The 20,063-nt window shown below is 36.6% G+C and overlaps 3 protein-coding genes across 4 annotated transcripts; 2 read left to right on the top strand and 1 right to left on the bottom strand.

Annotated features, from left to right (window-relative positions):
• The first annotated feature begins 837 nt into the window (after positions 1–837).
• On the top strand, positions 838–6,272 carry LOC147539145 (beta-galactosidase 1-like). 2 transcript variants are annotated; one of them, XM_086639060.1, is made up of 17 exons: positions 838–1,313; positions 1,700–1,795; positions 1,893–2,005; positions 2,099–2,165; positions 2,254–2,346; positions 2,493–2,636; positions 2,785–2,873; positions 2,970–3,075; positions 3,180–3,267; positions 3,362–3,480; positions 3,981–4,145; positions 4,446–4,618; positions 4,708–4,927; positions 5,020–5,130; positions 5,213–5,323; positions 5,439–5,644; positions 5,742–6,272. In XM_086639060.1, the coding sequence occupies exons 1-17, from the start codon at positions 1,137–1,139 to the stop codon at positions 5,848–5,850; spliced, it is 2,187 nt and encodes a 728-aa protein (XP_086495186.1). In that variant the 5' UTR covers positions 838–1,136; the 3' UTR covers positions 5,851–6,272. The 2 variants fall into 2 exon arrangements, with proteins under 2 accessions (XP_086495186.1, XP_086495187.1); XM_086639061.1 differs by lacking the exon at positions 5,742–6,272 and having other exon boundaries at positions 846–1,313; positions 5,439–5,648.
• A 107-nt stretch (positions 6,273–6,379) lies between these two features.
• On the top strand, positions 6,380–12,353 carry LOC147539146 (beta-galactosidase 1-like). Its single transcript, XM_086639059.1, has 18 exons — positions 6,380–6,858; positions 7,414–7,509; positions 7,601–7,713; positions 7,936–8,002; positions 8,106–8,198; positions 8,333–8,476; positions 8,669–8,757; positions 8,855–8,960; positions 9,050–9,137; positions 9,472–9,755; positions 9,854–10,026; positions 10,118–10,227; positions 10,324–10,433; positions 10,539–10,649; positions 10,738–10,848; positions 11,013–11,218; positions 11,303–11,639; positions 11,957–12,353. The coding sequence occupies exons 1-18, from the start codon at positions 6,667–6,669 to the stop codon at positions 12,068–12,070; spliced, it is 2,544 nt and encodes an 847-aa protein (XP_086495185.1). The 5' UTR covers positions 6,380–6,666; the 3' UTR covers positions 12,071–12,353.
• Positions 12,354–12,730: 377 nt separating this feature from the next.
• Positions 12,731–18,194, bottom strand: LOC147539147 (acyl-CoA synthetase family protein). Its single transcript, XM_086639062.1, has 7 exons — positions 18,183–18,194; positions 17,274–17,625; positions 17,003–17,189; positions 15,329–15,518; positions 14,465–14,668; positions 13,877–14,176; positions 12,731–13,790 (listed from the first exon to the last, which is right to left on the bottom strand). The coding sequence occupies exons 2-7, from the start codon at positions 17,463–17,465 to the stop codon at positions 12,860–12,862; spliced, it is 2,004 nt and encodes a 667-aa protein (XP_086495188.1). The 5' UTR covers positions 17,466–17,625; positions 18,183–18,194; the 3' UTR covers positions 12,731–12,859.
• Between the last annotated feature and the right edge of the window lie 1,869 nt (positions 18,195–20,063).

The following is a 20,063-nucleotide window of genomic DNA, read 5'->3' on the forward strand; positions in this document are numbered from 1 at the left end:
AAGAAGGTTAATACCTTCGGCTATGGACAGAGAGAGATCCGACGAAGGTTACCTTCGGTTATAAAGAGAGAGAGAGAGAGATCCAGTGAGGGGTTTATACTTTCGATTAGAGAGATCTCCGGCGAGGATTCATCTTCCCACACATACGGTTATAGAGAGAGAAAGAGATCCGGTGATGGGTTTATACCTTGGGTTAGAGAGAGAGACAGAGGAAGAGGGAGTGTGGTTTTCCATTTTTTGAGATGAAAGAGAGAAACCCTAATTTATTCAGACAAGATGGAAGAAAAAGAAACCTTATATATGGTTGTTTGTCAAATATATTAGTGAAGGCCTGAAGGGTATAAACGTCAAAATTGTAATTCAGATTTAAGGATTCAGATGTAGAAAACAAACATCTAACTCGTAAAACAATTCAGCTAATTCAGATTCAGCTAATTCAGTTCAGCTAATTCAGATTCAGCTAATTCAGATTCAGACCCTTATAAAAAAACAAACAGCACCTTAGACTATTACACTACCACTTACAAAATTTAATCTTTTCAAGGATTGGTTGACCAAAACCAACAAATGTTGGAAGAGATTATGAATTCAGTAACTGGAATCTCTTTTATGAAAATATAAAATTACTTCCTAAACTAGAAACAAAAAAATACTTGTTTTCTCCTTTCTTAAATACCGTGCTAAATATCAAAGAAATTAAAATTAATAGAATATGTATTAAACAAAAAAAATGTATTAAACAAAAAAAAAACAATGAACTGGATTGGATGAAAATCCACATCAGTGAGGGTTAGGCCAAAGAATTATGGGTCCTACAAAACCCCTTCTTAATAGTACAAATTTTCAAGTTTAAAAGCAGATGAAAAGCTTCTCATTTTTGCTAAACCAAAACCAATATCTTCTCATTACTCACTTACTCTGCATTCTCCAACTATCTCTCTCTCTCTAATTTCTCTCTCTTATATTACTACTACTTCAAATCCCTTATTAAGAAAGAAGAGAAACATAACACTTATTAGTGTTGCTTTCTTTCTTCATTAATATTATTATTATCATCACTTTTCTATTTTAGACCAAAGTGAAAAAGCAAACAAACACAATACAAGAAAAAAAAAAGACCCCATTGAATAGAAATTATGTATAACTTATTAGGGACCAAAAGAGCTTTGTGCCTGTTTCTGGTTTCTTTTCTATTTTCATATCTTTCATCTGTTAAAGCTTCTGTCTCTTATGATCATAAAGCTATTACCATTAATGGATGGAGAAGGATTCTCATTTCTGGTTCTATTCATTACCCAAGAAGCACTCCTGAGGTATTAAAAATCTAAATGTGTTCAATGGGTATTCTATAATTTCTTGTTTTCTTTAATGGGTATCTCTAAATTTCTTCATTTCTTCCATTTTTCTTCAATTTCTAAGGCTTTTAAACAAATGGGTATCTCTGCTTTTGGTTTTCTTCTTCTCCATAACCCTCAAAATTTTCTCAATTTCCTTTGGGTTTTTTGGATTTTGTCAGTTGTTTGCTTCAATTCTTTAATGAGAATCTTTCATTCTCTCACTTTCTGCAACTTGTCAGATTTTGTAGAATAATTTCTGCAATTTTGTACCTTGGATTGTTTATTTGTTTTTTCTACTTCTTTTTTGTTTTTACTTCAAATTTTCAAGATCATATTAAATTTGATTATTGGGTTTATTGCAGATGTGGCCTGATCTTATTCAAAAAGCCAAAGATGGAGGTTTAGATGTAATTCAAACTTATGTCTTTTGGAATGGACATGAACCTTCTCCTGGCAAAGTAATCAAAATTACTCCACCAAATTCATCAAATTCCAATTTCATTTCCATTTTTTGTGCAATAATTCTAATGGGTATTTCTTCAATTTCATTTTCAGTATAATTTTGAAGGAAGATATGACCTTGTTAGGTTTCTTAAATTGGTGAAACAAGCTGGTCTCTATGTTCATCTCAGGATTGGACCTTATGTTTGTGCTGAATGGAACTTTGGGTAATTAAAAATTCATTCTCTTAAGACCCATATATAAAAATAATAATCAAAGTTTTGATTTAATAATTCTATTATGTTCTGTTTTTAATTCAGAGGGTTTCCTGTCTGGCTCAAATATGTTCCTGGTATCCAATTTAGAACAAATAATGGACCTTTCAAGGTTGGTAATTTGGGTTTCTTTTCTTCTCCACTTAAAATTTTAAATTTTTTTTATTAATTACTGTTTTCTTTCGAATGATTTTATGAAGGCGGCAATGCAAGGTTTTACGACGAAAATCGTCAATATGATGAAGGCTGAAGGGTTATTTGAATCTCAAGGAGGTCCAATAATTCTATCACAGGTAAAACTTATTAAGTAAATTTTGTTTCTTGCTTTGGTTATTAACATGGGTTGAAATTACTTTTCGAACATTTTGCCGCCAATTTTATTTTCGTACTTAGAAACCATTAAGAGAGTAAAGAGTTGATGTGTTATTATATGTTGCAGATTGAGAATGAATACGGACCAGTTGAATGGACTATTGGTGCACCGGGTCGTGCATATACACAGTGGGCAGCTCAAATGGCATTAGGTCTTGGCACTGGTGTCCCATGGGTCATGTGCAAGCAAGATGATGCTCCTGGTCCAGTTGTAAGCTTCTCTAGCCTTAAAGCGTTGAGAAAACAAATTTTAAAGCTTGAAATTACTCTTTCGATCATATTTTGCAACGATCTTCTGTATCTTACATGAAATTTTTTAAAACGTTTATATTTATATAGTTTGATCGTTCTTTATACAGTTGGGTGCGTGTAATGGTTTCTACTGTGATTGGTTTGTTCCTAACAAGGCAAATAAGCCAAAGATGTGGACCGAAAACTGGACTGGATGGTAAGAATTTTTACTTCTTCCAAAAATGGTTTTAACGACTCTTATTGGTTTTACGTCTATTAAGAATCTTATCGTTTTCCTCTCAACAATTTGTAGGTTTACAGGGTTTGGAGGTCCTGTGCCTCATCGACCAGTTGAAGATATCGCGTTTTCAGTTGCCAAGTTTATACAAAAAGGTGGATCATTCATGAACTACTATATGGTAAGGTTATGTCATAATTGTATTTTTATTTTATATTTGTGAGGCAAAACTAGTCATTTTTCAGTCATTTAAACACTAAAGTTGTTTCGATCTTTATATTTCAGTACCATGGTGGGACGAATTTCGGAAGGACAGCAGGCGGTCCGTTTATAGCGACTAGTTATGACTATGATGCTCCAATTGATGAATATGGTAGGCAACCGTTGCTTGGTTCATACATATTATATGTATATCCGATGAGCTTATGTTCTTTATTGTTTTAACTTTCTTTTCGCTTCTCATGTAGGACTATTAAGGGAACCGAAGTGGAGCCATTTAAGAGATCTCCATAAAGCCATCAAGCTCTGTGAACCAGCTTTAGTTTTTTCAGACGCAACTGTGACATCACTAGGGAACAAGCAAGAGGTTCGATTTAACTTTCCTCTAGTCTATTCAGACCACTAATTAAGACTCTTTCGATGGAACCTCCGAATTACACTTGTAGAGTGTTTTTGAGTAATTTTCGTCCACTTTTTACTTAAATAAGTGAAAGTCATTTCTTCCTACTTTTAAAGAATTTATTCTCTCTTTTCCATTTTGTGTGGTGTTTCTAGAAATTGAATTTATGAAGAGAAACTTGTCTATCGTTCACAATTAAAATTACTTTATCAAACTACCCTTGTTTCATGTATAGTAGTCTGAACTATACTGGTCGCTTTGACATTTCTCGCCCTCATGGTTTTAACAAACCTCGACAGGGAAAGGTGATTAACGCCTTAAGAGGAGCATCACACTCTTACCAACAACTCTTGGTTTGGTTGGAAATATAAGAGATTTATTCTTTCACCCTAGAGGTCAATGGGTTCGAGGCACGCTGACTATCATTATACTAACTCTTTATATCTTTTTTGTTATTGTCGATTTAGGCTCATGTGTTCCCGTACAAGGCAGGAGGTTGTGCTGCCTTCCTTGCTAACTACGACACCGGCTCTCCTGCAACAGTGACCTTTAGGCGAAAGAGCTATAACCTACCTCCTTGGTCTATTAGCATCCTACCCGACTGCAAAAATGTCGTCTTTAACACTGCAACTGTGAGTAGTGCTCTTTGTTTTTCTGTTTATCATAACATTTGAACTTCTCATAGCAGGGTTTAGGGTTCCAGGGTCCATGGTTCAAGTCCCAAGATCTAAGGTCTATGGACTCCAGGGCCCTGGCTCTAGAGTCTGGGATCCAAGGTTCAACATTTTGGGGTTCAGACCCGGGGTCCCTGTGTCCATGGATCGGGTATCGGGGTCTGAAATGGACAAAAGCTTTGATTTTGATCCAAAGTTTGTGATTTTATTTCTACCATAAGATTGAGCTCATCCACTCCTCACCTAATCTCTTGACAGGTTTCGGCTCGAACTTCACAAGCCACAATGACACCTGTTGTTAAAGGGTTCTCATGGCAATCATACAATGAAGAGACTGCTTCTTACGACGATAATTCAGCTACAACAGTTGGACTCATTGAGCAGATAAATGCCACTAGAGATTCTTCAGATTATATGTGGTATTCGACAGAGTAAGCAATCATAAAAGAAAACGTCAAATTCTTATATCGTTCTTGTTATTATAGCTTGTGTTAAACAGAACATCTCTCTGTATTTTCAGTGTCAGACTAGCTCCAAATGAAGCATTCTTGAAAAACGGTCAGAGTCCCGTGCTTACGGTTATGTCAGCTGGTCATGCTTTACATGTTTTCGTCAATGGTCGACTATCAGGAACTGCATACGGGGGTATAGATAACCCGAGACTGACATTTAGTGGTAAAGTAAACATGAGAGTTGGCATTAACAAGATTGCACTTTTGAGTATTGCTGTTGGCCTCCCGGTACGTTCTTCTATCTCTTCTTTCCCTTGAAAGATAATCGATGCAGACAAATTTTATCCGACTAATATCTAACTTTTTTTCATTGGAATTAGAATATCGGTATCCATTTTGAGACATGGAAGGCGGGTGTTCTTGGTCCAGTTACGTTAACGGGCCTTAACGAAGGAAAAAGAGACTTGACATGGCAAAAATGGTCTTATAAGGTCTGTATTCTTATATTCAATTTTTTTCTATTACCATATAAAGATTAGAGTATTAAGCTCTCTTATGGTGTTCGTTTTCCAGATTGGTTTAACGGGAGAAGCGAAAAGTCTAAATTCACTCAGTGGGAGTTCCTCTGTCGAATGGGTACAAGGTTCTTTAGTGGCACAAAAGCAACCATTAACGTGGTATAAGGTAAGGACCCCGAAAGAACTTATCTCCATACCACCATTCATAACTTAGCGAAAAATCATAAGCTCGTTACATTCTTTGGTTTTCATCAATTTCCTGACATGGAATTCTTTTATAGACGATATTCAATGCACCAGCCGGAAAGGATCCGTTGGGTTTAGACATGGGTAGTATGGGAAAAGGTCAAGTATGGATTAACGGTCAAAGTATCGGACGTTATTGGCCTGCAAATAAAGCATCTGGTCAATGTGGAAGTTGTAACTATGCAGGAGAATACACAGAGAAGAAATGTCAAAGTAATTGTGGAGAAGCATCACAAAGATGGTAAGTGAAGCTTTCTTGATTCGAGATAGGATCGATTAAGAAATCAATTTAACTCGTCATCTGATTTCTTTTTCTCTTGTTTGCTATTTTATTTCAGGTACCATGTTCCCCGATCGTGGTTGAATCCAACTGGAAATTTAATGGTTATTTTCGAAGAATGGGGTGGAAATCCAAATGGGATTTCTTTAGATAAAAGAACCGCTTAACTATAGATACCGAGATCTTTGGAGATGCTTCATGTTTATATACACCATTTGTGTACAAGTTTCATATTTCTTGAAGATTCAAGGCATCTGGTTTATAGCTTTTAGTACAAGGATGAAGTGATAGGAATCTATAACACATCATTTGGCTCGAAGCTTAGATACTATCGGTGTGAAAAAGAATAAAGAAGATAAAGTGTAAATAGATTATAAGTTGTTTTAGCCCCATATATACATGTATATATGGTGGGGTTATGAGTTTAGCACGTAGAGACGGAATGTTTTTTGCGTGCAATGTTATCGATTCATAGAGAAAAATAATGTTTGGGCAAGTTGTTTACTTGCAGTAAAATGTATACCTTCTTGTGTTATATTGAACTTCTCCATTGTTGAATAAAATTGTAATCGTTAATTTCGAAGCAAAATTTTCTTGTGTGTGCTTCTTCTTTATAATATCGGTTCTATATATATATATATATATACATATATATATATATATATGTCATTGACTTTTGTATAATGAGGCCCTTATATAGAAAAAAACTTGTTATGTTTGAAATAGTCATGGACCTCAAAAATATGTTTAATGGTAAAAGTAGATAGATTTTAGGAGAAGAAAAAGATTGCAACTTGTAGATATCTTAAAATAGAAATAGTTTATTTTGTTTTTACTTTACTTGAAAAATGGACAATTGACACCTCCACAGAAATTGGATCTAGCATGGCTTCAATCATACTCCTCATAAGATATTGAAATTGTTGGTATCACTCTGATAAAAGTTGAATCTGAAACTGTGATTTGAGAGAGAAAGAGAGAGAATGGAGTTAGAGCAAATAATGTATAGGTTATTAGGAGCCAAAAGAACATTGTTCATGTTGTTGGTTCTTTTGTATTTATGTTTTTCATCTGTTAATGCTTCTGTGTCTTATGACAATAAAGCTATTACCATTAATGGACAGAGAAGGATCCTCATTTCTGGCTCCATACATTATCCAAGAAGTACCCCTGAGGTACTTAAACACAAATGTGGATTTATGGGTATCTCTCATCATTGGAATTGATGTTTTCTCTTCTGGAATTTCTTATTTTCTCTAAACTTTAAGTTTCTTCGTTCCTTCAACGCGTTTGAGATATTTGTAGCTCCTAAGTTTAAACAATAGAGTCCGAGGCATACGAGCTTCGCAAGTAAGTCGTCCGACTTACAATAGGGTGTCATCTGCCGTGCCCAAACAGGTTAGGAGTAACTCATTGGCCTGTCCAGCCCTCTGGCGCGCTACTGGCTGTGTCAGCCCAACGCAGCCGAAAAATGAGTTGTGTTGGGCCTTCTCCGACCAACATGGCCCATGGGGAAACTCTATTATGCGATTTTTTTTTTTTAAATCGAATGTCTACTGTTTAGTTTTCTTCGATAAATTGGTTTACGCCATTTACTGCCATGAGACCTAGACCTTGAAGCAATGCCTCATTTTCAAACTAAACTATCTTGAGGCAGAAAACTGCATTTTAGAACATTGTCATGTTGTGTTTTTAAGATAAAATTATATTGAGTTTTGTGCTATTTGCAGATGTGGCCTGATCTCATTCAGAAAGCCAAAGCTGGAGGTTTAGATGTAATTCAAACTTATGTCTTTTGGAATGGACATGAACCTTCTCCTGGCAAAGTAATAAAAAATACTTCCCCATTTCGTTTTAGAAAACTTAATTCCTTCAATATATATGCAGAGACTTCATGTTTTTGACTTCCATTTGTAGTATTATTTCGAGGATAGATACGATCTTGTTCGCTTTATAAAGTTGGTGAAGCAAGCTGGTCTTTATCTTCATCTCAGAATCGGCCCTTTCGTTTGTGCTGAGTGGAACTTCGGGTAATAACTTAATACCTTCAACAGAACTGGAATTCAAGCATAAAGATAATACTATATAATCGGCCCATAAAGATAAAGAATACAAGCATGGAAACCCATTCTATCGAGTAAGTCGACTCACAAACGAGTAGCACTGAATGCTGAAGATACTACGGCACGAGCTACCTCATCAAGACATTATTGTTTAGAATAATAACCTAATTTGTTCTGTTTTTGTTTCAGAGGATTCCCTGTCTGGCTCAAATATGTTCCTGGTATCCAATTTAGAACAGATAATGGACCTTTCAAGGTTGGATAGTTTGGGTTGTGATCCAAACCCCTAGCCCTCATTCTTTGGTATCAATAATTATTTTCTTTCTTATACTAAAATTTTCTTGAATGGAACAATGTAGACAGCAATGCAAACGTTTACGACAAAAATAGTCGACATGATGAAGGCCGAAAGGTTATTTGAACCTCAGGGAGGTCCAATAATCATGTCACAGGTAAAAATGATGAATCAATTAACTCAAGATATATATATATATATATATATATATATATATATATATATATATATTGCAGTGTTTGATTCTTGAGAGTTTGATGTTTTACGACTATATATCAATACTTGTTGCAGATTGAGAACGAATATGGACCTGTAGAATGGGAAATTGGTGCTCCGGGTCGTTCCTATACCAAATGGGCCGCTCAAATGGCAGTCGGGCTTGACACTGGAGTTCCATGGGTTATGTGCAAGCAAGACGATACTCCTGATCCGCTTGTAAGTTGTCAACACATCCATCTAAGTAATCTAACTAGGGGTTCACTAGGGCTCTTGCCTTGGCACGACCCATTAATGTGGTGTGGTGGATCGCCGGATCGCCCGCCAGGCACTGCTCCTAATATCTTGACCTTTTTTGTAGCCATGGTTCTTAAAATGAAACATCTTGATTTTGGTTTTATCTTAAAACAGCTAAGTGCATGCAATGGTTTTTACTGCGATTGGTTTACTCCTAACAAGCCATATAAACCGAAGTTATGGACAGAAAACTGGACTGGCTGGTAAACAACGTAAACGAAATTTGGTATTAATGTCTTAAGACTAACTAATTCAAGAGAAATTCTTCTGTTAACTAACCTTGTTTGAACTATTCGACAGGTTCACAGGGTTCGGGGGTCCTGTACCTCGTCGTCCAGCTGAAGATGTAGCATTTTCAGTGGCCAAGTTTATACAAAGAGGTGGATCATTCATGAACTACTACATGGTAAGATTATGGTACATTTTTAGGTAAAACTAATTCTTCTTCAATCAATATAAAATTACAAGTTATTTTTTTTTCATTTTGTATTTCAGTATCATGGAGGAACTAATTTCGATAGGACAGCCGGTGGTCCTTATATAGCAACTAGCTATGAATATGATGCTCCAATTGATGAATATGGTAGGTAGTCTTTGCTCAGATGACATGATTTTTATTGATTATTGGTCAAGGATAATTAGTCATTTCAGAATATGAGATCTTGTTTGCAGACTATTAATTCAAAAAGATTATCTTATTTACTTAATCTCTAATTTAAACGGGCCAAAGTCAGCAATTGACACGAGTCAGATGCACAAGCCAGAAATCCCAAACCAATAAACTAACATTTCAAAAATCTAACGTGGACCAATTTAGCTATCAAGTCAGCTTTTATATCCAAATTTGACAAAAAAAAAACACCACTTGCAACTTAGAATGAAAATGTTTGTAATGGTCTAACCATGCACTCTTGTAGGACTACTAAATGAACCAAAATGGAGCCATCTGACTGAGCTCCATAAAGCCATCAAGCTCTGTGAAGCTGCTTTAGTTTATTCAGATCCTGTCAAGACAGTTCTAGGGAAAAGTCAAGAAGCTTATGTCTTCAACTACAAAGCAGGAGGTTGTGCTGCTTACCTTGCTAATAATGACCCAGGATTATATGCAACAGTAAACTTTCGTGGCAAGAGCTACTACCTTCCTCCTTGGTCTATCAGTATTCTCCCTGACTGCAAAAACGTCGTTTTCAACACAGCAATGGTGAAAATCATATTCAAATTCGTTTCTAATTCAAATTACAGAATATCAACGAGATACACCGAGAATGAATTTGGTAATAATATCAGTCTCCTTAATAGGTTGGGACTCAAAGTTCACATGTGGCGATGACACCAGTGAGTAAAGGGTTCTCTTGGCAGTCATACGATGAAGAGATTGCTTGGTATAGTGATAACTCGGTAACAACGGTTGGACTAAGTGAACAGATAAAACACACCAAAGATTCTTCAGACTATTTGTGGTATTCAACGGAGTAAGTACTAGCAACATATCATCGATTAATTTACGACTAAGCAGTTACAAATTTACATGTACCAATTTGTCACTATTACACTATATTTCAGTGTCAGGATAGACCCAAATGAAGCATTCTTGAAGAATGGTAAGAATCCCGTGCTTACAGTTATGTCAGCTGGTCATGCTTTACTTGTTTACGTCAACGGCAAATTTTCAGGTAAAAAACGAGATCTTTTAACACAACAGAGTTCACATGGTTAAGATTTGCAAAAATTAATCATCCAAATGCGTACCTTTGTCTTTGTTTTGGCAGGAACTGCATACGGTAACTTAAAAGAACCAAGACTGACATTTACAGGTAATGTGGTGATGAGAGCTGGCATTAACAATATAGCTCTATTAAGTGTAGCTGTTGGCCTCCCAGTACGTTCTTTCTTACTCTCATTTAACCAGTTTGTCGCCATCTAGTAAGTAAAGAGCATTATGATACTTGGAATTAACGTTTCGTTTTTTGTGATTTGAGTTTAGAATGTCGGCGTACATTTTGAGACATGGAATACAGGTGTTCTTGGTCCAGTCACGTTGACGGGTCTTAATGAAGGAAAAAGAGACTTGACATGGCAAAAATGGTCTTACAAGGTTTATCTTCTGAAGGTTTATGTTTTCAATTTTCATCCGATTAAGACCACATGATAGAGTCCTAAGCTCTTCAGATGTTATTATATAGATTGGTTTAACAGGCGAAGTGAGGAGCTTCGATTCTGTCAGAGGAAGTTCCACGGTCAAGTGGGCCCAAGGATCTTTCGTGGCTCAAAAGAAACCCTTAACATGGTATAAGGTAAGGCCTTCTCTTTATAGAGTTTATACGAGAGAATATGTCCATGTTGTACTATTCTCTCATGGAAATGTGGAATAGAATAAGAAGGGAATATCCTATCTTACTGATACTGTCTTTTCTTCCTATTGCTACACTAGTTTGTTTACATTCTTACCCTTTTGCAGACTAATTTCAATGCACCAGCTGGGAGTGATCCATTGGGTTTGGATATGAGCAGCATGGGCAAAGGGATGATATGGATAAACGGTCGAAACATTGGGCGTTACTGGCCCGCAAACAAAGCAGAAGGAAAATGTGATACCTGCAGCTACACCGGATTATATTCCGAGACGAAATGCCAAACTAATTGTGGAGAAGCATCTCAAAGATGGTAAGATGAGTGGTACTTCATAGATTGACTACATGTCAGGAAAATCTTCAGGTCTAAATGCTTATTTGTTCCTTCTGTGTTCAGGTATCATGTTCCTCGATCATGGTTGTACCCGACTGGAAACCTAATGGTTGTGTTTGAAGAATGGGGTGGTAATCCAAATGGGATTTCTTTAGATGCAAGAACTGTACAAAGTGTCTGTGCTGATATTCATGAATGGCAGCCGACGCTCACAAGTTATCGACAGCAAACTTCAGGGAAGAGTAATGGGCCGTTGAAACCCCAGGTCAATCTATGGTGTACTCCTGGAAAGAGAATTTCATCAATAAAGTTTGCAAGCTTTGGAACTCCACAAGGTGTTTGTGGAAGCTACAAAGAGGGGAATTGTCATGCCCACAAGTCTTACGATATTTTCCAAAAGGTATCATTGTGTTTTCTTTATCATCAACAAAAAGTATTTCCTAGCACAAGTAAACTTGAAAGTTGAAACCATCTAAACAAAAAAAAAATGAACATTCGCGTATGCCTAGTGGGTCAAACAACAGGCAAAATAGTCATTTTAACGCAACTATTACCACAAAGCATTTTCACACTACTTTATTAGGATTGACCAATGGAACTGGGTAACTCGGGGATAGGTTTAGGGGTGAGCCCTAGTATACGTGAAATAGTTAATATCACAAGGTGCTTTTTTTTGCCCAATTTACATTAGAAAATAACACAAAGATGTCGTTGCAGAGTTGCATTGGGCATCCATCGTGTACAGTTACTGTAGCTCCTGAGCAGTTTGGAGGAGATCCATGTCCAAGCATCAAAACAAAGAAACTCTCTGTTGAACTCATCTGCAACTGATTTTTGACACCATCTAAAGTAAATGCTGGTAAAACTCTCGTATCCTAGTCTGTTCAAGTACAAATTTCAAGTTTCTTCGTAATTGGGTCTGATTTTGGTTTTGCCACGTACATATAAAAATCATAGGAAAAAAGCTAAATGTAAATGAATGATTGTAGTAGAGCCCTATAAGATGGAGTTGTAATAAGTAGAGCCCCGTTGTGACGGCATATATTTCGTCCACGGGCTTGTTCGAACTTTTTGGCTTGCCAGGAATAAGGTTGAAGAGAATGTGTTTATTGTTTAGATTGCATTACATTGTAATGTCGAAGCTTACAGAATGGTAGTATGACTTGTTGATTTCCGTGACAATTTTCTTCTTTAGTGAGGGACAGAGATAAGTTTTGTAGCAGAGGAAGTAGCTTAGAATAACCCATCTCAGTTGCAATAGAGTATAGTAGTCCAACAGCAAATTAGAAAGAAAGAAATTTGTACCTGTGCAGTGACACAGGAATAAAGACTCGACGGTAGCCTGAGCCAAGTTCACCTCTTCTTCTTCATACACGATCAGCAGACTCTCTTCTCGAGTGACTCCCTTGGCCTAGGACTCAACCTTAGCCACCGAGTTTGGTCCAACTACTTAGGTCTGGGAAGATTTGGAGATAGGTTCAAGAGTAATCATTGGAAAGAGAAACTAACTTCCATTAGATATCTAAATACAGTTCTACATCTGTCAAGTGGAGTACTCAAACAAAAATCTTGACTTGAGTGTTACCATCGAAGTTACAAACAACCACTTTTCTTTTCTTACTAAACATTTCCATAAGAAGATATCTTAAAATTTAGGGAACTAACAATTTCATCGAAGGCCTTGAATCCCTCTATTTTTTCACCACTTTGATTTTTCCACTGTAATAATCTCCTCTGAAGATCCATTAACATGGGCATTTGTTCAACATCTCCTCTAGTTCCGAGTTGAAGTAATTTCTCTATGCACTTAACCAAAAACATCCCTGTTCTTCCTCTTAACCGGCAAATATATTCTTGTGCACCCTCCTCAGTCTCAAATAGTGAATCTGACATATCCTCAATAACATCGAACAAAGTGAACACCATGCGTGCTCCTTCTATAGCTTCCTCAGTTCCATTCATTTTTCTGAATAATGGATTCAGTTCTTTACTTCCATATGATAGGATTGCACCTGTTGCAGCATAATGGAGAAGAAGTTCACATGCCTCTTCATCTATATTATCACATGCAATCAAGATCCCCAACGAAATTCTTCTGAACAACGAGTTCTGTCTATGGCTAAGGTTTTTTTGTGATTTTGTTCCAGCAGAAATACTCTCGCTGGCAATTTTCTTCAAGTACCTCGTATGACAGTCGTGGAATTCTTTGATCCAGAGGCCTATTACACGACCATCATATTCCTTTGCAGTCATGACATCCTTTTTGTCATGGGTTCTCAGTTTCATGAGTTTCTTTTTGGAGCCCGCTTTAACTTTATGTGCATCTGAGCTGCATTTTTCGAGAGAGGTTGATATTTGAATGAAACAATCGACCAAAAAATCAAAATAGTGATTGTTAACTGGGCTATTAATCCATGCGAGATATTTAGCAGCTGCCACTCGGTGTTGCTCTCTGTCATGTGCTTGGGTTTTCATGTTAGGACATTTTTTACCAAAGAATAACAATGTGGCGGCAAAATAGAACCAAACAGGAAAATTCATCAACAATGCCCTGCAATATAAGATTATATCAAAATCCTGAATAATTCGATCGAAATGGTATAAACGCAGATGCTTTGATAAAGCAAGAGAGTTTACCACGTAGATTTGTGATCAACCATTGTTATCTTGCTTGAAGATTGCTTGGAAATTGGTCTAGAATGATTTCCGCCATACGGAACATGCTTATCAATATGATCAACCAAACTTAGAAAACTCTCACATGAGAGAGATCCTGCTAGGGTCAGAAAAAGCTGATGTTGGTTGGGAAAATAAGCCTGACTGAATGGTAGCTTTGATCCCACCTCCATGGACAGACCCCACCACATTGGCCGAGAAAGTACATCCAACACTGACGAGACAATGTCAATTTGAAGGTCTAGAATGGAAGCCAACCCCCTATATAAAGTAGCTGGCAGATGAGTAACTCAACCCATTGATCAATATAATTATTCAACTAAAAAGCATATGTGTGTCTGTAGATTAGATGTTATAGACAGAGCAATCAAATAAAAGTGTGGACTTCATTTGGGCATCAATACGTATGTCAAAAAATAGACCAGTCATTGGACATGTTGTATAGGTGAAGATTAAAATTCTAAACTATTAGCCTATGTTTCACGCATGGATTGGAGACCATTATTTATAGTAACTGAAGTATCTACAGAATTATGAATCCAATCTTACGATATCAGAAACCAGCCATGCAATAAGGTTCTTGTCTCGATAAACATCGTTGGAGAAAGTACCAAGCATAAGACTATAGAACGCCAAGCCATTCTTTCGTGCATTTCTTTCTTCAAGCAAAGGAACGGTCTCTTACAATATTCTGACAAAATTCCTGAAATGTCATCTTTTAGAATCAGTGGTTCAAGATACCACAAGAATAACCTGCATTACACAACAGTTTTAGACGAAAGATCTAACTTTGTAAATAATAGAAGCTACGAAAAAATAACACAATTAAAAACTGATAACCTGATAGCTGATACTGCTTATTTATATGTTAAGATTCACAACTATATCAAGTCATTGGAAAGAAAAAAGCACATTCCAGAGGTATCACATATATGTCGCCTTAAGAAACAATTTATAGTATTATCAGAAGATTTAGTTGGATAAGGTGTTATAGTTTTCAGAAGAAAGATATTTGAGAGCGAAAAAGACTTTAAATAGGAATATAGGATGGAATTTTTTCTCTAAATGAATCTAGACCAAAATATATTGAAATTTATATACTGTAAATTTAGTAGGGGAGGAACTATAAACATAAAAAACAATAAAAAGTAAATATATAAATTAAATCACTACGAATGACAGCAGAAAACTAGTACCTCATGATGTGCAAGAAAGACAAACTCAATTATACTATATAATTAGCAATTGAAGTTCTAAAATGACACATTATAGGATGCTTCCAGAAAGTCACCAAATAGGTTCTTGATCCACTGAAGGCGTTCATCTTTCGTGAAGTTTACATTCCTAAGGATGCTGAGTGAACGGTAAACAACAGTTGTATCAGATAATTTCCTCAAGTGAATGAAGACACACCTTGATGGTATTTCGTAGTTTTCCGAAGAGATCTCTTCTGGTAAAAGAAGATGCAACCTTGAGAAAGCAGTGTTTTTCTGGTAAGTTGGTTTGACATTAAGAATATTTGGTGATGGGAATACACTTTGATGACAAGATGATGACGCTGCAACTTTTAAAACAGCACGCAGCAGCAAATTTGACAGATTTCCTGCAACAGTAATAAATGGTGTCTAAGGTCCTTAAAGCCCGGAAAAAAAGTATTCAAGAGCTACAAACCATGGAACCATTTGATACCCGAGGATCAGATGCGTTGGAAGAAGAATTTGAGAAGAAAGATACAAACTATTGCCATCTCACAAAAAGCAAAACGTGCATTCAAAACACCTATATACCAATATGATTCCCTCTGACTTCTTGACACACAGCTAAGCAGATGGGAACGGGATCGACTCCGGATCGGCTACCAAACGGTTCTGATCCCCCGCGACGGGATCCCCTTGGAACTGATCACACCTTAAACTATGTATGTATACATATATATACATACATTAGACATACACAATAACTGCAAAGCTATTATTGTAGCTGTTGTACAATATCCATCTGCATGGGACCAACCACTCTCTCTTTTTCTCAAGATCTCTATCTATAAGGAATCCTTGAGTTAGGGGATCCTCGTCGGATCGGCTAGGTCTACCCTCGATCCAGACCCCATCCACACCTTACTCGGGTTGATCAAGCAATCTCAACTGCCTAGGCAGTTGGACGATCCAAGAATGATTTTCCTATGGAAGCTCCCTTGCACAATACGGAAGGGGATATAGTCCATTCCAAAAGGTGTATAACAGAGATTTCATATTTCAGAAGAAAAGTACTCATTAAACTTCCCCAAAGAACAAGTAGGTATCTTTTTGTGAAATGAAGGTAATTCTGCTAATCAGATTCAGCATCATTCAAACAAAAAATTAAAAATGACAAAATTTTAAAACTGCACCTAATAACAACCAAGCTAAGAGCATCTCCAATGCAAGACTCAAGAAAAACTCTAAAAATCTTATGTGTCAAGTGTGAAAAATGGATCTCTAAATAGTCTCTTTCCTAGTTGGCCATTTAGAGATACTCTATTGAAAAACCTTTTCCAATGCAACACTTGAGAGAAACTCTAAAAACCTATATTTTAGTATAAAATTAATTGATTTGCTTATGTGGCTCTTAGAGATCCTCAAGAGGACACTCTAAATTTAGAGTGTCCTCTTAAGGATCTCTAAAATAACTACCGCCACCTCACTTTAGAGATCCAAGTTAAGTTTTGCATTGGAGATGGATTTTGGAGAGAAACTCTAAAAAATCCAATGTGGCACTCTAAGATTTAGAGTTTGAGTGTTGCATTGGAGATGCTCTAAATCAAGCATGAGTATCTCAATTCACAACGTCCTAAATAAAGGCAACCCAAATGAGAGACAACAAAGGTCAAGATAAATATTTATCTGACTTGAGATCTGAATTGGCAAGATTCAGATTTCAGATAGTTCATTTTTGTCTGACCCATGATGGCTAACATGTCCAAGAGGCTGATTTAGGTTGATTTAAGGACTATCTGACTCGAATAATTCAGATGAAGATGAGTCTAACAAGCCAAAGACAATGAGAAAAAAAAAACACTACTTAGAAAGTACTCCCAATTAGACTTACCATGTCCTTCCAATTTCTCGAAAACATTGATACAAGCTTTAATCAATTCCCCACAATCATACTTAGACATCAAACTCCCAATCTTCAAGAACTCTTCCTTCTGAAACCGCAATACCTTGCAGGAAATGGATGAACATAGAACAGATACGATCGTTTCCACTAGTTTTTCAGTAATTGAATCCAAAACCTAAAAGACCAAGAAAGAGAAAAAAAGAATTAGACCCATTAACAAAAAAAAACCCAGAATGGAATTGAGCTAGATAATAAGAACCTGAGGAGATTTGAAGCACATCAAAGAGAGGGTGGTTTCTAAAACCCTAACATTAGATTCTTCATTGAGGTTCAGAGATTGATTTAATGAGGAAATGGCGGGAATACTAGATGATGTTAAAGGAAGTCCAGATTGAATGTTGGAAGCAATTTCAGTTAGGAGAGAAGTTATTTCTGCTACGCTGGTCGTCATTCTTAGAGAGAGAGAGAGAGAGAGGGAGAGAGAAGAGCACCCGCCAAAATGTTTGGTCTCGAATCAGCCCAAGTTCTTTTCGGCTCTTCCACTGCAGCCTGGTTCTAATTAGGGTGGGAAAACCGTTGGGAAACCCGCCACCCGAAGTTGACAGTCGGACCTAGGGGTGTACACGAGCCGAGCTCTTAACGAGCTGCTCGAGCTCGGCTCGACTATTGCTCGTGCTCGACTCGAATATTAACGAGCCCGAGCTTAACACGAGCTCAAAATCAAGCTCGTTTACATAAACGAGCCGAGCTTGAACATTCTTTAGTGTATCACGAGCTACTCGTGAACAGCTCGTTTAACATACTCTTATAATAGTATAGTACATAATTACGTATTAGTATTGAAACTTGTACATGAAATATCAACCATTAAAAAATTATCGGAATATGAATCATTAATCATTATTATTGTATGTGACAAATGATCATTGAAGTATTTTGATGATTTAGAAAGTTTTAATTTGAAGTATTTTGGTAAACGAGCTTAAAACAATGCGAGCTCGAGTTCGAGCTCGAGCTCGTTCAAACTTATACGAACCGAGCTTGAACAAGTGGACAACTACTCGAACGAGCTCGAGTTCGAGCTCGAGCTCGACAGTCAAATACACGTACCGAGCTTGAACATCTTACTACTCGGCTCGGCTCGACTCGAGTACACCCCTAGTCGGACCTCGAAGGTGACTGCCGGACATAATGAGCCCAAGTGGGTTTATCCAGTACGAAAAAACGAGCTCTAGTGGACGGGACATGGGCAGAGAGGCCTTCACCTAACGTCCGACCTGATAAGCCCGACCAATAAGAGCCTGAGAACCCGCCCGATAGGAACCCACAAGCCATTTAAATATATTCAACGACTGAGATTACATTCTTTTGAAGAGGAAATCTCAGCCGTTTCTAAACAACCTCACTTTATAAACGCTAAAACAAGTTCAATCTCTTTCATCTTTGAGGAGGATCTTCTTCTCAGCCTTCCTTTTCTCTGGTGTTTGTTTTTATGCACCTTTCTCTGGCATCTCCACCACCTTACAGCAAGTCCAATGTGCGGCTCAGGCTCCCAATTTTGGGAGCTCCTGAATTTTGAGAGCTCCGAGGCTTTGTTTCAATTCTAACGTCGGGGCTCCCAAATCTAAAATATGTGCATATGTGGTGTATGTGTGTGGGATTCGTGTTTTAATTTTCACCCAAGATCGCAACAACTAACGGAACTATTATCATTATTTTACTTATTTTTCTGTATTTCGATTATGTGTTTGTGGGGGAGTTATTATGTATTTGGTTTTCAATCAATGAAGTGTTACTTTAAAAAAAATCAATGAAATTCTATTTCAAAAAAAGTTACATAAAAAAAATTTACATTAAAAAAAAAAAAACTAAAATATCTTATTACATTTAACAAAAAAAACTCTCTGTAAGAGCATCTCCAATGCAACACTGAAATTGAAAAACTCAAAGTGCCACCTAGGATTGTTTTCTCTCTAATGCAACACTCAATTTGGATCTCAAAATGATGTGGCATCATTTAATGTTGAGATATCTCAAGAAGAAACTCAATATTTGAGATTTCTTTTGTAGATCTCAATTGGCTACTCAATATTAAAAGCAAAAATACTCATCTAGGATATGACACCTAAGTTATTTTAAGTTTTTAGAGTGTTGCATTGGAGATGTCTTTTGAATTGAGGATCCCAATATTGACATCTAGGAAAAAGAAACTCAATTGACCTTGACACATAGGACAATTTGAGTTTTTCTTTTTACTTTTGCAGTGGAGATGCTCTAATGCAACACTCAATTTAGATCTCAAAATGATGAGGCATCATTTAATGTTGAGATATCTCAAGAAGAAACTCAATATTTGAGATTTCTTTTGTAGATCTCAATTGGCTACTCAATATTAAAAGCAAAAATACTCATCTAGGATATGACACCTAAGTTATTTTAAGTTTTTAGAGTGTTGCATTGGAGATGTCTTTTGGATTGAGGATCCCAATATTGACATCTAGGAAAAAGAAACTCAATTGACCTTGACACATAGGACAATTTGAGTTTTTTTTTTACTTTTGCAGTGGAGATGCTCTAATGCAACACTCAATTTAGATCTCAAAATGATGAGGCATCATTTAATGTTGAGATATCTCAAGAAGAAACTCAATATTTGAGATTTCTTTTGAGGGCCTCAATTGGCCACTCAATTCTAAAAGCAAATCTACTCATCTCGGAAATGACACCTAAGTTTATTTCAAGTTTTCAGAGTGTTGCATTGGAGATGTCTTTTGAATTGAGGATCTTAATATTGACATATAGGAAAGAGAAACTCAATTGAGTCTTGACACATATGACAATTTGAGTTTCTTTTGAGTTTTGCATTGGAGATGCTTTTAGTAACCACATATTCAACCTCTTTCATCTTCTTCTCAACCTTCATTTTTTCCTCAACATCTTTCTCTTTTGTTGCAGAAACAAAGCTCAAATTTTCTTATCCACTTCACCATTTCTGAGAAGATCAGATTTCTTACGGAGAAAATTGATAATAGTTTCAACAACTCCTAAT

The sequence above is a fragment of the Eschscholzia californica genome, unplaced genomic scaffold (genome assembly GCF_041429995.1).
Source record: "Eschscholzia californica isolate CP2 unplaced genomic scaffold, dmEscCali1.0.p SCAF_5, whole genome shotgun sequence".
NCBI lineage: Eukaryota > Viridiplantae > Streptophyta > Magnoliopsida > Ranunculales > Papaveraceae > Eschscholzia > Eschscholzia californica.